This window comes from Hydra vulgaris, chromosome 11 (assembly GCF_038396675.1).
Source record: "Hydra vulgaris chromosome 11, alternate assembly HydraT2T_AEP".
Classification (NCBI taxonomy): domain Eukaryota; kingdom Metazoa; phylum Cnidaria; class Hydrozoa; order Anthoathecata; family Hydridae; genus Hydra; species Hydra vulgaris.
Genome location: NC_088930.1, coordinates 32,493,419 through 32,507,919, shown reverse-complemented (window position 1 = coordinate 32,507,919; position 14,501 = coordinate 32,493,419). Strand labels below are relative to the sequence as shown.

The 14,501-nt window shown below is 28.9% G+C and overlaps 1 protein-coding gene across 1 annotated transcript in view; it reads right to left on the bottom strand.

The window, feature by feature from the left end:
• The window catches only part of LOC101235249 (syndetin), a 66,661-nt gene that overhangs the window by 5,698 nt on the left and 46,462 nt on the right, over nt 1-14,501 (bottom strand). Inside the window, exons 27-31 of the mRNA XM_065810791.1 lie at nt 10,234-10,325; nt 10,035-10,131; nt 9,856-9,930; nt 9,661-9,744; nt 3,452-3,492 (exon numbers count right to left, since the gene is read on the bottom strand). Coding sequence (XP_065666863.1) covers nt 3,452-3,492; nt 9,661-9,744; nt 9,856-9,930; nt 10,035-10,131; nt 10,234-10,325 — 389 coding nt within the window. The remainder of the gene's footprint in view (nt 1-3,451; nt 3,493-9,660; nt 9,745-9,855; nt 9,931-10,034; nt 10,132-10,233; nt 10,326-14,501) is intronic.

Below are 14,501 nucleotides of genomic sequence, written 5' to 3'. Positions count from 1 at the left end.
TGGAGGCGGATTTTTAAAAGTTTGTTTAAATATTATAGAAAAAATGACAGAATGTAATGTCAAAAATAAAAAGTTTAGCAATGAGGAAGGAATGGGTAATGAAAAATACAAAGATGGTGGTGTAAACAAATTGTTTATTATTGGCAGAAAACTGAAACAGAAAACTGAAAACAATTGAATCTCATTTAAATCTTAAGAATATGATCACTATTTTAAAGCTTTAAAATTTTAAAACTGAATATACTTTTGTACTTTTGATATGAAATTGGCTATTATATTTTTTGGAATAGAAAGTGCAGCATCAACACATCCTTGTCCTTGGTTTGACATTATTAAAGAAAAAATGCAAGATTTTCAAACTAATGGTGAGCTCAGAACACTACGAAATATCGGCTCATTAGCTAATGCTTACAAAGCTGCCTGTAAAGATTTAAGAAAAATCCAAGCTTTAAGCTGCATTTTATATTAATTGCATTAACTTTCCACTAGTTGATCTGCCTGATTATGTAAAGGTTCTCGAAATCTTTGCTCCAATAGAGTTTCATCTACTTTGTGGAAATACAAACAGAATTTATGATAATCTTGAAAAATATTTGCCACTTGGATGCCACTTTATTGGCAAACCAGTGGAACCAAATTTTAGGTTTTCAAAGGACAAGCTGCATGGTGACCAACTTAAATGTGGAGAATGTTTGAAACCGCTAAAAAATATTGTTGTATATGTTGGAAGAATTAATAAAATCTTCTAACCTGGAAACAGATGAGCATGTCATTTCTATAGTTAATTCCTTTGAATATTTAAAACCTGTTAAAGTTGCATGTCTTGGTTCTAGTTTGTTACCTGACTATGAATTAACCATTAACAAGTAAGATGCTTATGTTAAACTTGGTCTACGAGTGTCACCGAAAGTGCCTGCTCTTATCAAGCATACATGTGAATTTCTATCACTTATGTCAAATTCCAGTCCAAATAAAAGAATGGACTTTTGGTATGAACAGGCCACTAAATCTGTTCATTGTGATTTTAAACAGTTTTGGGATACAAAGTTTGAAGAAGCCTTAAAGACTACCTGCAAAGCCACTGTTAGGTACAAACCACAACATACCTTCTTTAAAACAGTTTGACTTGAAAATTAAATGTTATAATATATGTCTCTTTTGAAAACTATCATTGATTATAAATGGAAATAAATATAATTGTACACATTAAATTGCGTTGTTTAAACCATTCTCAAATTGAAAAACAATTGAATACCAAAAGACTAATTTCAAGAATTTTGGCTGTTCAAAATAAGTAACCTTCAGTTACTTTATGTATTTTCACACTAATACTATAGATCATCCGAACCATATTTTAAAAATCTGGAAAATTGTTTGGGTAAACTATCCAGATAAAACCCAGAATATACTTTCCTTTATTTTTCTCTTAATTTTGCTTTTAGCTGAGTTGTTTCTAACTTTTTTTCAAACTTTTCTTAATTTTGTATGAGTGCTGAGTGAAAAAGCTTAAAAAAGAAATATATTACAAAAATATATACCTAAACTTGTAAGTATGGAAAAAATTTTAAATATTCTTTTTTGGAACAATTAAAAATTAGGAAAAATATCGGAAATTCTGAAAATCCCCAGAAAAAAATGAACCTTGTAATACAACTAATGTGTTTAAAAAAAATTATGGTGATCAGAGTTTGGGAAAAAATATTATCTTAAAATTAGGGCCCCAAAGTCCAAATATTTGTTAGGAAAGGGAATTTTTAGGGTAAGAAAAGAAATAGAGTAAAAAAAAAAACTCTACCACTATAAATGCAACTAAAATTCATCTGTAAATTTCTCATTTAGTAAAAAAATAGTTTAACATTCAAAAGTTTTGTAAAGTTGACAACCTCCTCAAGGAAGTTTCAAACTTTCCTTGGTCGCCATTTTTAAACAATAAGAAATTTTTTTAGATAAATTAAATTTTTCCAAAGATTTTTGACCTATTTTAAGAAACTACAAAAAAAAATTTTTTATTTCATTCTTTATTCCACATTTGGAACAGTGGATCCTGGTGTATATTGATCCCAGGCTCTGATCACCATAATATTTTGTAAAACATTCTTATTTGATACCAGTATCAATATTATAGCTTTTAAAGTTTGCACAATCACTTGAAGTTACCTATCTTGAATACCAAAAACCTATGACCTGCCCATTTAACCCCCTTTTTTTCGAAAGACAGAATATTTTCAAAATATAGATTATAATTGTACAAAGTACCGTGATTTTGAAAATGCAAACCATTTCTGATGGACATTTTTTTTCAAATAAATTATTTCCGCTACGGTGTGATTGTTTTATAGAATTCCCTCATAATTCTATAAAACAATTTCTTGCAGCTTTCAGAATGATTACCGCAGTCAAAAAACTAATAAAAGCCTATATTATAAGACAATATACTTTTTTAACAATATTGTTATGCATGGGTACAACTATGTGGCAATGTCAATAATAAGCTAATGCACCAATATTAGCATACCAATATTAGATAATATGAGCAAATCGATACGACCCCAATATTGGTATTCTAATTTTGTACAAACAATATTATTGCAATAAAGACCTGCTAATACTTGCCAATATTTTATTTAATATTGGCTCAATATTTTTTATTAATATTGGCGCAATATCGCATATATCTTGTCCGATAATGGCCAAGATACATAATATTGCACTATTATTGTACCAATACTTCTTGCTAATAAGGATCTTTTAGCCTGCTACCAGAAGGATATCTATAAATGCCTGTTTAGATAAGTAATCTGAGGTCATAATGAAATAGCCTGCTGCTAGAGGTTTCAGTACATACAACAATTATTTTATAGCCTGCTACTGGTAAGAGTACCACTACATTAACTATGGAATAGGCTGGGGCAGCAATATTTTCTTTCGTTATTCTTTGTTTTTTTTTCTCTTCAAAAATGATAGCTTCTTGGATTATTCTCTATTTTTATCAGGACTTTAAAAACCTGAAACTATAAAAAATGTATAAAAACATCTAAACTTCATTAAAAATAAATAAATATAGGAAGTACTAGAATCTATTATTTTTGAATACAGTCTCAGACTACCATTTTGTATGACATTGATGCTAAAGATTCTACCAGCAGAAAGTTAGAATGTATTATATGTAGGTTTATTTTCTAGTTTACTTTATAACTGAACTAAAAGAAAAATATTTTTTCTAGACTCTTTTAATCATTTTTTTTAGACATTTAAGCATATATTTTTATATGCTATATGAGGCTATGAACAATAAATCTTTGATATTTAAGCACTTGCTATGAGGTTTTGAATAATAAACTTTAGACATTTAACAACTTGCTATATGAGGCTATAAACAATGAATCTTAAACATTTGAACCACTACTTATATAAGGTTATAAACAATGAAAATAAACATAAAACATTTTACCTGCAAACCTTCTGTAGCTTTGAATTAAGTACTTCGTATTCCTAAAATAAAGAAAAGGCAATTGTTTTCAAGTTTTCAAACAAACTAATTTAATTACAACTTATCGAATTTCTTAAGTTGTATTAAAAACTTGTGTGATAATATACTACAAGCGCGCTCAAGTTTTTGCGAGCACGAAAAGGCTCAGGATCTAAATAACTGCAATAATTTTATGTTTTTTTAAAAAGGTTCATTCCCAAGAAAAACAATTATATTTATAACTCTTTTTAACTCATAAAAGTGAAAGTAACTCTATTAAATGAAATGAGCTATCTTACAATTTTTCTGTCAATCAATTCTTTGCTATCTTACAATTTTTTAATCAATTTTTTGGCGGATTGACATAAATATTTTTAAAGCAAATCAACATAAAATTGTCCTGTCATTATACCTTCAACATTCATCTGCCTTCCCACACCATTTGAAGCAAAGCATCCCCAAACTCGTTATTGTTTTTTAATGCCAAATATTTGAAATTTTCTCTCATTAGACCATAACATTAAGTTCCAAAAAGTCTCACCTTTGTTAATATGCAGTTTTGCAAATGTGAAACTTTTGTTGTTGTTGTTTATACCACTAATAAGGTTTTTTTTTCTGAAGAGGGTTTATTAAACTATGTGAATTAAGTCTTCTCTGTACAATTCGACTGGAAACATTCAAGTTAAGATTTTCAACAATCTGTCTTGAGGTTATTGTTGAATTCTATTTTGCTATCTGTGCAATTAGCATATCAGTTCTTGTTGAAGTCTTAGAGGAGCCACCAAATCTTTTATGATTTTCAACAGAACCAGTTGTTTCATATTTTATACAAATCTTTTAACAACACTTTTTTTTTTTAAATTCTGATTCACTCCCAACCAAGCAACCATAATTAAGTTGGGAGTTACTAGAAAAAAAAGAATAGAGTTATAGAGCAAGAAAATGGTTGACAGAAGACTTAAAAAAGTTGAAGGTTGTATGAGTCAGGAAAACGTGAAGATGGGAGAGAGTTCCAAAGGGTTGAAGTGCAGGAAAAAAAGCTAGATGAACAAAAGTTTTTGGAGCATGCAGGGACAGATACAGTAAAAGAATGAGACTTTGATGAATGACGAGTCAAGCAAGAATGAGTTTTGGTTGATGGAACTAGAGATAAAAGCTCCTTTGAGCAGCGGTTATAATAGTATTTGTAGAAAAGAGAAAGAGATGCAACTTTATGGGAATGGGAAAAAGACTCAAGCTTAACAGATAGCTCGGGTCCAACAACGTTAAAAATGCATTGTCTAGAAGAGAAAGAGCATCATTAGAAGAACCAGCCCAACTATGACAGCAGTATTCCATACAGGGAGGAATAAGAGATTTGTAGAGGTAGAGAATGGAATCAGGAGAGAGAAAATGGCAAGCATGATAAAGAGAAGCAACCTTAGCAGATGCAATTTAGTTATCAATTGTATATATGGTTTCCATGAAAGGTCAGTAGTAAATGATAATCCAAAAAGACGTAAAGAGGAGGATTTAGTAAGAGGGTTGCCATTCATCAATATAGGAATGTCGACAGCACTGTGATAGTTGTTTGCAGTAAATAACTGAGTTTTGTTGAAGTTAAAATTCACAAGCCACTGTGAGCCCCAATTAGTTACAGAAGTGAGATCAGATTTAAGATTGGCTGCCTGTTCTAAACGATCGAAATTAGAAGACTTTTCGTCAAGACAGGTGTATAAAGTTGAGTCATCAGCAAAAAGAGCTTCTTTAGGTGTAAGGTTGTCAGGAAGATCATTAATGTAGGCAAGAAACAAAATAGGACCAAAGATAGAACCTTGAGGTACCCCAGAAGTTACTGGAAATAAAGAAGAGCTTGTTGGCCTTTGAGGATGACTTTAATAAATCTGTTAGAAAGTAACGATTTGATAATCTGTGGTAAGCTAATTCCATCAATAGCTGTAAAATCTCAGGGTACTAACAGTGCCATGTTGCACATGGATTGTGTCCCTGTTCGTACTTTTGCTGTGCATTGCTGAAGCCGCATTTGGAGCCCTTTGTTACAGCTTAGGGTTTATTAATAATAAAGAGGCAATTGCTTGGACTATTAAATAGAGTACTGAGTACTATCTGTGCTTTGAATCAAGTTCTTTAACAAATTTAAAAATGACTAAAGTACCAAAAACTATAAAATACAAAAAACCATCGTCATCACCAAGTTCTCTAAATCTATAAGTCACTAATATTCTTGGTCTTTGAAGTAACTTTTTCTTCTATTGAGTCTTATCTCTTGCAAAGTTCACCAGACCTACTTGCTATTTGTGAGATTAATTTGAGTTCGGCTGTCTCATCTTGTGATCTTAGTGTTAATGGTTATCTTCCTTTAATTTGTTAAGACTCCAATAGTCACATGCTTGACCTGAGCCTTTACATTTGTAAGAATTCACCCATTTGTCAAGAGAATAGGTTTGAATCCACAGACTATTCTTTTATGTGGTTTGATTTAGCATCAATTTACTCTATATCCTTTCTCTTTGTTCTATAATGCTCTTCTTAATATATATATAAATCCAATTATCCAGTAATAACCGATAGGTTTTATTGTGCTCTTGACATCTCTAAAACTTTTGATGAAGTTTGGCATGCTGGTCTTCTCCATAAGCATTCTTCTTATGGTGTATCAGGTAACATCTTCTAGATTATTGAATCCTTTCTTATCAATCGTAGTATTAAAGTTGCTCCTCAAGATTCTATTCTTGGTCCTATACTTTTTAATATATATTGATGATCTTCCAGATACTCTCACATCTGAGGTGGCATTGTTCACTGATGATACTACCATCATGTGTTATCATGTGCCATCTACTAAAATTCATTCTCGTGTACCTTGTCTTTCTATTAAGTCTCATCCTTTTACTGTTCCTAAGTGCTCTAAAAATTCTTATTCAATCAGTTTTTTTCCTTGAACATCATTTCTTTGGAATTCACTTCATTCATCTTGTTTTCCTGACTTATATGATTTACAACATTTTAAGTCATCTGTCAATCGTTATCTTGGTCTATAAACTACATCATTTTTCTTCCTTCTCTTCTTAAGTCTTTGTTTTTTTCTTTGACTACATCACTGGCAGTATTGTGTTACAAAAATTTGATTCCCACTTAACATCCAAATTTCATAAAGTCATCATTTGACTTAACTTCTAAAAAAAGAACTTCTTAGCATTCACCTTTTTTTCTCTTTATTTAGCACATCCTTATCCGAAGACATTGATTCTAATTTGCTTGTAAATTTTAACAGCAATATATTGAAAAATAAAACAATGAATAAAAACTATTTCTGATAGGTTTAAGATATCAGTGATTTGTTATATAAAAGAAAACTGGGTAAACTATAAATTTTAACAAGTGATCATCCAGGTCATATTTTAAAAATCCAGAAATCATTTTGCAAAAAAACCAGAATTTGTTTCTCATTTTTTTCCTGTATTTAAATTTAAGCTGATCAAGAATACTACAAATAATAATACAAATTTTCTAATACAAATCATATTTAAAACCCTATAATAAAATTGGGATCATCCATACAAAGGGAAAAAACTCTGCAGCTGAACTATCCCAGACAACTCTTTAAAATCATGAAGAAAGTTTTCTGCACATCATTACAAGCAATATCCTTAAGTATAATGTTATGATTTGCTGGAAATAAAGATATATTTTGAATCAATAATGTCTAAGCAACAAACAGTTTCAGCAATAAATACTTGCTCATTATAATAGCTTTGATGATGTTTTTTGAAGATAGCTTCATAGCTAAACTATCCTCACTTGTCGCAAATTTAGTCTGTGATCTAGCTCATTTTGTATTTCCTACATGCTTCTTTGTTTTCAAATGAAGATAAGGCTGTGTTACACCAACTGAAATGCTAATATCTGCAGAAAACAGTCTACAAAAGCCATGGTTAACAGACTTATTTGAAGCTTTTATCCTTAGCTCTTTTCTCAAGATGATTGATACTTGATTATACTCTACTGAAATAACTATTTTAACTATTTATATATAAAAAAAAGAATCCAATAAGAACTTGTACAAATGCTTGCCTGCATGAAATGTTGATACTAGGAAAGCAGAATCTAGAAAAACAATGTTTGATTCATTTGACCAGTATTAAAAGGCTCAAATTCTATTATTTCTGTATTTTAATGGTTGTTTTAACAATATTTGTATACTTAATTTACTTTTTTAAATTGATTGATAACAAAAATTTTAATTAAAGTGAACTAATATTAAAGTAAATATTAAAATGCGTCTAATTTTGGGACGTATTGCATTGCTGTATTTCAAATTACAAATATATGAAAAGTCGTAAACATTTGTTGGTTATTTTAAAAATATTTTTTATTCTATCAAAGTAAAAAAACCCATATATAAATAAAAAGATGCCAAACTCTGACTCTAACTCATTGATGAAATACTACAGTATTTCATCAATGAGTTTTTGACACCACATATAATGATTTAAACTCAATGCTCTTTGATTTTAAATCATTATATGTGATGTCAAAAGCTTTAAAAAAGTTTAACTCATAGTTAAGTGACTCATTATAAAAATCATTCAAATTTCCCAAGACGTTCATAATTACGGGTTTTTTTTATATTCTTTTTTGAAATAATTGTAAGTGCTTATACTTTCAAGCAATGCATTAAACATTCTTTTAATTTTGAGTTTTACTTTTTTAGTTATTAGTTATATGGCAACGAATATAAAAAAACGTGTTTCTATACATGTTACAAAATCTATGTTTAGAAGTTTTGAATATTTCTTTGATACTTTTTTTGAAATAATTACCAAGTACAACTTTGGTAATTATTTCAAAAGTTAAAAAAATTAACTTTTTTAAGTTTAAATTTAAATGTTTAAATTCAGTTAATTTAAATATTAAATGTTTAAATCAGTCACATATTTATAAATGTTTAAATCAGTCACATATTTATAAATTTGAGATTATAATCTAATCAGTCGATGGAGAGTAAAAGTAAAAAGTTTATAGAGCATTCAAAAGGCAGAGATTAAAATTCTGTTTGGTTTTTTTTCTCAAAGATGAGAAAGGGCATAATACAAGGTGGAAGAAGTGTTCAAAAATTATAAAAACAGCAGGTGGCTTGACAAGCGGCCTTTAATTTTATTATATATACACATTTAAAAATCATGAGATGCTATTGAATTTTTTTGGTGAATCTAGTTCAAAATCTGACGCCTCCTCCAAAAATTAATGCCTCTTCCAAAAAATATTAAATATTTAAAAACACTACAAAAGACTTGCTGACAAGAATCTTATGTGTCAGTTTTAAGTAAAAAAAATGTGTCAGCTTTAAGTAAAAAATTGAATCAGTATGGTTTGTCACTAGAGAAGAATATCATTTGATAACAAATAATGGTGCAGCAGTTATTTAGAAAGTAGGCAAATAAGTACTGGCTGTTCAGCAGTTGTGTTTGGTTGATGCAATTAAACTTGCAATTGTTGATGTTCTATATAAAAAAGGAACAACTGAAGAAAGAACTATCTGCTTGAATCAATCAATAGACATCGATTCCTATTCCGATAGCAAAGAGTACAAAAACTATGGTGCCTTTGAAATACATATAGTAAATACATACAAAGAAGAATTAATGATGGATTACAAAATACATTGGACAATTACAAAATACAAAAGATGAGATGTACATATAACAAATTATGTCTATATCTCTTTAGGCTAATCATAGGAGAAAGTAATGGTAAAGATATCTAAATTCATAAATTATTACTTTTTTAAGTCATATTATGGTAATACAAAACTTATACCAAAAGTAAGAAAAATTTAAATTTGCTTTAAAAAAATTCATTTTTTTCATTACAGTTTTAATATTGATGCTACATTCTTATAATACCAAAATAACGGTATTGATTTTTTGACCCCTATTGGATACCCTATAAACAAGTAAAAGTTTATAGCATAAACAAGTTAATGTTTATTGAACAAACAAGTAAAAGTTTATAACATAAACAAGTTAATGTTTATTGAACAAACAAGTTAAAGTATATTAAAAAAACAAGTAACTGCTTAATAAATAAATAAAAAAGTTTATTGAACAAAAAATTTAAAGTTTATAAATAAGATTCAACTAATTTAACTATTAAATTTCGACATTGCCAGAAAATACTTTCTAACTTACATTTACTACGATATCAATATATCGGTTGTGTTGAGACATAATTTCTTTAGGATCCCATTTAACAGATGCCATCATACTTAGTATCTAAACATAAACATAAAATGTGCTCTAATATAAATTCAATATTCTTCAACATAAACTATTCTTATATAATTCAATACTAACATACACATAGTTTCACTACATTTTTTTTACCTTGTTATAATCAATAGCTTTTTCAGCGATAGGTTTGAAAATAGGATCTCTCAATTCAATAACAATATCAACTGTCTAAAAATGTTTTGAAATATTTAAATTTTATAAGCTAAGTAAAAGTAAATTCAGATTTAAAATATGTAAACAAATAAAAGTATGAAAAAACTCATTTAAATCACCTGACTATAAAACTGTCTTAAAAACGCTTGCTTGTTTGATGGAACAAGTACAACTAAGCTTTGATATATTGTTAATAATTGTTTCGATAAAAATAATCTAATACCAAAAACATAAAATAAGAATTCATAATGCCCAAATACTAAATCCAAAACATCAATTCAACATTAACTAAACATAACAGTTTAAAAAGAAACATACAATGATTCTACTCCTATTACACGATGTACAAATCCAAACAAATCATTTTGATTCCTTAGATTAATCATAGGAGAAAGTAATGGTGAAGATATCTAAAATCATAAATTATTACTTTTTAAATTAAGTCATAAAAAGCTAAACGAAAATATATTTAAGTTTAAGCCTTCATTATGCAAGAAACCAATAATAGTAGAAATATATACAATAGATATATATATAAGTATATATAAATATATATATATATATACATATTTATATATATATATATATATATATATATATATATATATATATATATATATATATATATATACACATACACACACATTAGGGTGTCCCAGAAAAAAAAAAATTTTGAATTTAATATTGTGCACTATGTCAATCCTTATTTGGTCCCAGTAGACAACCATAAAAATATCTCAGTTCAAAGTCATTGTTAAGCTGAAGAAGGTGTTTTAGAAAAAAGTTTCATATACATTTTAATGAGTTTGCAGAGTTTTTTTGCATTTTGTGATTAAAACTCTGCAAATATATTTAGTAAAACAAAAAATAAATTTTTAATAAAATATCAGTTATTAGGATGTTGAAAAGTAGCAGTATATATTGTAACTGCTACTTAATTCTAATTTGAATAATATAAATTTAATTGTGACAATTTTTACATATATGTAAAATATATATAAAAACATTGTATATTTTGCGATCAATTCTGTTGTATTTTATAATATAGAAAATAGTATTAAATATGGGTAGTGCAGAGCATGTTGGAAAAGCTAGTTTACTGGATTAACCAGAGGCATGCAACTGCAATCAAAACATTGTCATCTAACTGCATTTAAGTTTGCCTGTACTATCCTCTGGAGAGTACAGGAAAACTTAAATGCAGTGGTGGTATGTGTTATGCTGATAGCAGAAACGAAATATCAAATGTGTGCATCATAAGGGAGCTGATTAAAATTTGGAACAAAACTTTGATGAAAATTTTATCATCAGTGAACGGTCAATTAAGTAAATTACTAAATATAGGATATTTAGTTTTAGCAATTTTCTCTAGCTAAAATCTCTCATAAAAATTAAGTATTCTGCCAAACATATATATCTGTGAAATATAACTACATATAAGTTTTTATACTATATTTTAAAATGTTGACATTTCTCAAATGTTGTAACTTTTTAATTTAGGAATAGAATCATTGCTTTGTATACCCAATATATCAAAATTTTAAAGATGAGAGCCCTAGAGATGACCAAAGAAATCATGAGCCAACATACTCAAAAGTTCTTAGACAAAGCCAATTATTTGTTTCCTATACACAAGGATGACATTTTCAAGTTATTTAGCCAGGATCCTAGAAGGAGTAAAGAGACTGTAAAGAAAGATTCAAATTTTTTGAAAAGATGTTTGAAAAGGGACATGGTCAAAATGTCCTACAAAAATGAAAAAACATTTGCTGAAATAGTTGCTGAATGTTAGGAAAGAATGAAAAACCTGCTGAAGAAGATGGCAGAAGAAGAGCAACAGGAGGAGAGACTGAAAGCAATTGTTGAGCAAAAAAAAGAAAGTCAATTACCAAAAAATGCAGCAGAAGAAAAAGCTTTGAAAAATTTTGAGCAGGAATTCTCCAGTGGGTGTAGTGGAACAGATTATGGTTCAGACTTTGAAACTCCTACTGTAAAGAAAAAAAATTTGTATGATTTAACCAAGATTTGCCTTCAACTCAGTCTGAATGATGTTTTGGATAAGTGGTTTCCATTTATGACAAGGTAAATAAGTTTATGTATAAAAAAGTTAAGTATATTACAAGTATAAAACTTCAAGTTAAAACAACTTAAATGTTATGTAATTTAAAAAATGACAATGCTCTGTTTTATTTTTAGATATGAAGTTAGTGTGAGAACTGAAATAGCAATGTTGTCTTCTCTATTCCAAGCTGGGGGAGTAGATCTTGACATGTTAAACATTTCTAAGTCACAGATGGCAAAAAAAACCATGAAATTATAGAGAATGAAGCAATTATAGTAAGAGAGCAGAACCTGGATAAGATAAGGGGTTTAAAACTTGTTTTTCACTTTGACACAAAGTTGGTCAAGCAGTACAGGACGGAGGTAAAAATTTTGGAAACAGTAGATAGGTTGGCAATTAGTGTTTCCTCTCTAGAGACCTGCTTACTTGACTTTCTTCTACGAATACTTGAAGTACCCTCCTCCAAAAGGAAAGATCAAGCACTGGTTATCCAAAGTCTTGTGGAATATTATGACTTAACAGACCAGATCATAGCTTGTTGTGCTGATACAACTTGCTCAAACACTAGAAAACATAATGGTGCAATTAAAAATATTGCAGTTTATTCTCTACCTTGTTCAATTCTTTGGCTAATGTGCAGGTATGATGCTGTGCTATATAAATTACAGGCACTTTTTTCTTTTCATTTTCTCTGAGAGTAATGTTAGAAAATAATAATAATAATAATAAATTTAGACACCATATAATGGAACGACATTTTCATCATTTTATGATGAACATGTCGTTCCATTATATGGAATTACAGGGAGAAACAAAGCTTATACAAAAAACATCAAGATCTTTGGTCTAAGATTGAAAAACGTATGAATACATTGGCCAACATTGAGAAATTTGATTGGAACAGACCTGAGTTTGCTCTTGGAACCCTCTTTTACAATCTTGCAAATGAAACAATGGAGTTCCGCACGACAGCTCTTAAAACAAGTATTTTTGACAGAGGTGATTTTTACCTCGGAGCAGATTTGTTGAACTTCAGGTTTTTTCAACCAGGTGCACATCACGAACCAAGATTTATGGCTGATTCATTGTATCTGTTAGCAATCCAAATGTGCAAGAATTACAACAAGCAACTCAGTATCAATGAGATTAAGATAATACAGGATTCAACAGATTATATAGTGATCTTTCACTGTTTATTCTTCCTGAAGAGCCCAATGGCAGCTCAGACTCCATCTAATCATCTTAGAGCATTCAAGATTTCATTGCAGATCATGATAGATTCACTTTATTCCAAGAAGTACGGAAAGATTGGCAAAGCTCTTAGTCTTAGTATTCTCAGACACACTTGGTATTTTACACCACAGTTATCTTTGCTTTAGCTGACCAGCACTTAGATAAGAAAGAGAGGACGGATATTCTTGTGGAGTTATTAAAATATGATGTTCCAGAGATAAAGAACAACCAAAACCTTTTACACAGGTCTGTCTCATCTCAAAGCTATCAAACTTTGTTTCTCAAGAGTCTTATCTCTTTTTTCTCCATCTTGGTATAAATAAAGATGACATTCTCTCATGGAAAGAAGAAATGTCAAATTTTGAGAAAAATCTCAACAATAAATCTTTCAAGACATTGGTGTCCAGTGTACATCAATTAGAAGTTGTTAATGACAAGGCTGAAAGACACATCAAATTGGTGCAGGATTTCATTGGAAAGACACATTCCGAAGACAGGCTCTAAGACACAATGATAGTGGTTTTAGACAATCGGCAGAAGGTGTCTAAACGTGCTACTAAACAAGACTTGAAGAATATTTAAATAAAAAAAGCACATTATGCCTATATTTTTATTTTTGAAATATATCATTTCCAACAAAAGTTTAATAATTCTTGCACCACCTATTTTTTTTTTTTTTTTTGTATTCCCTTATTTATATTCCTTTATTAGTATTTTAAAAAACATTTAAACAATCCAATTATAATAAAGAATAAAATAATTATAATATTTTTTAAAGTTGCAGTAAGTATACCAGTCAGAATTAATGAATTGGATGATTAATTTTAAGTTAATTTGAACTTTTTTGTAAAAATATTGAATACTACCGGAATTTCAATAAATAAATGAAAAAAAAACTCATTAAAATTTATATGCAAGTTTTTTCTAAAACACCTTCTTCAACTAAACAGTGACTTTGAGCCTGGATATTTTTATGGTGGTCTACTGGGACCAAATAGGATTGATATAGTGCACAATATTAAATTCAAAAATTTTCTTTTTCTGGGACACCCTAATATACATATAAGTAACCTATATACAATAAAAATATAAATATTTAAGAACAAATCTAAGAAAAATGTTAAGTAGAAACTAACTTTTAGTACCTAAGACACAGTTACAAATACATAACATAAAACACATTAGCTACGCAATGATACATTAGTTACAAAATAAGACTTTATAAAAATCTTTAAGAAAAACTAGTAATTCCTTTACAAAAATTAAAAGTAACTCACAATAAATAAACCAA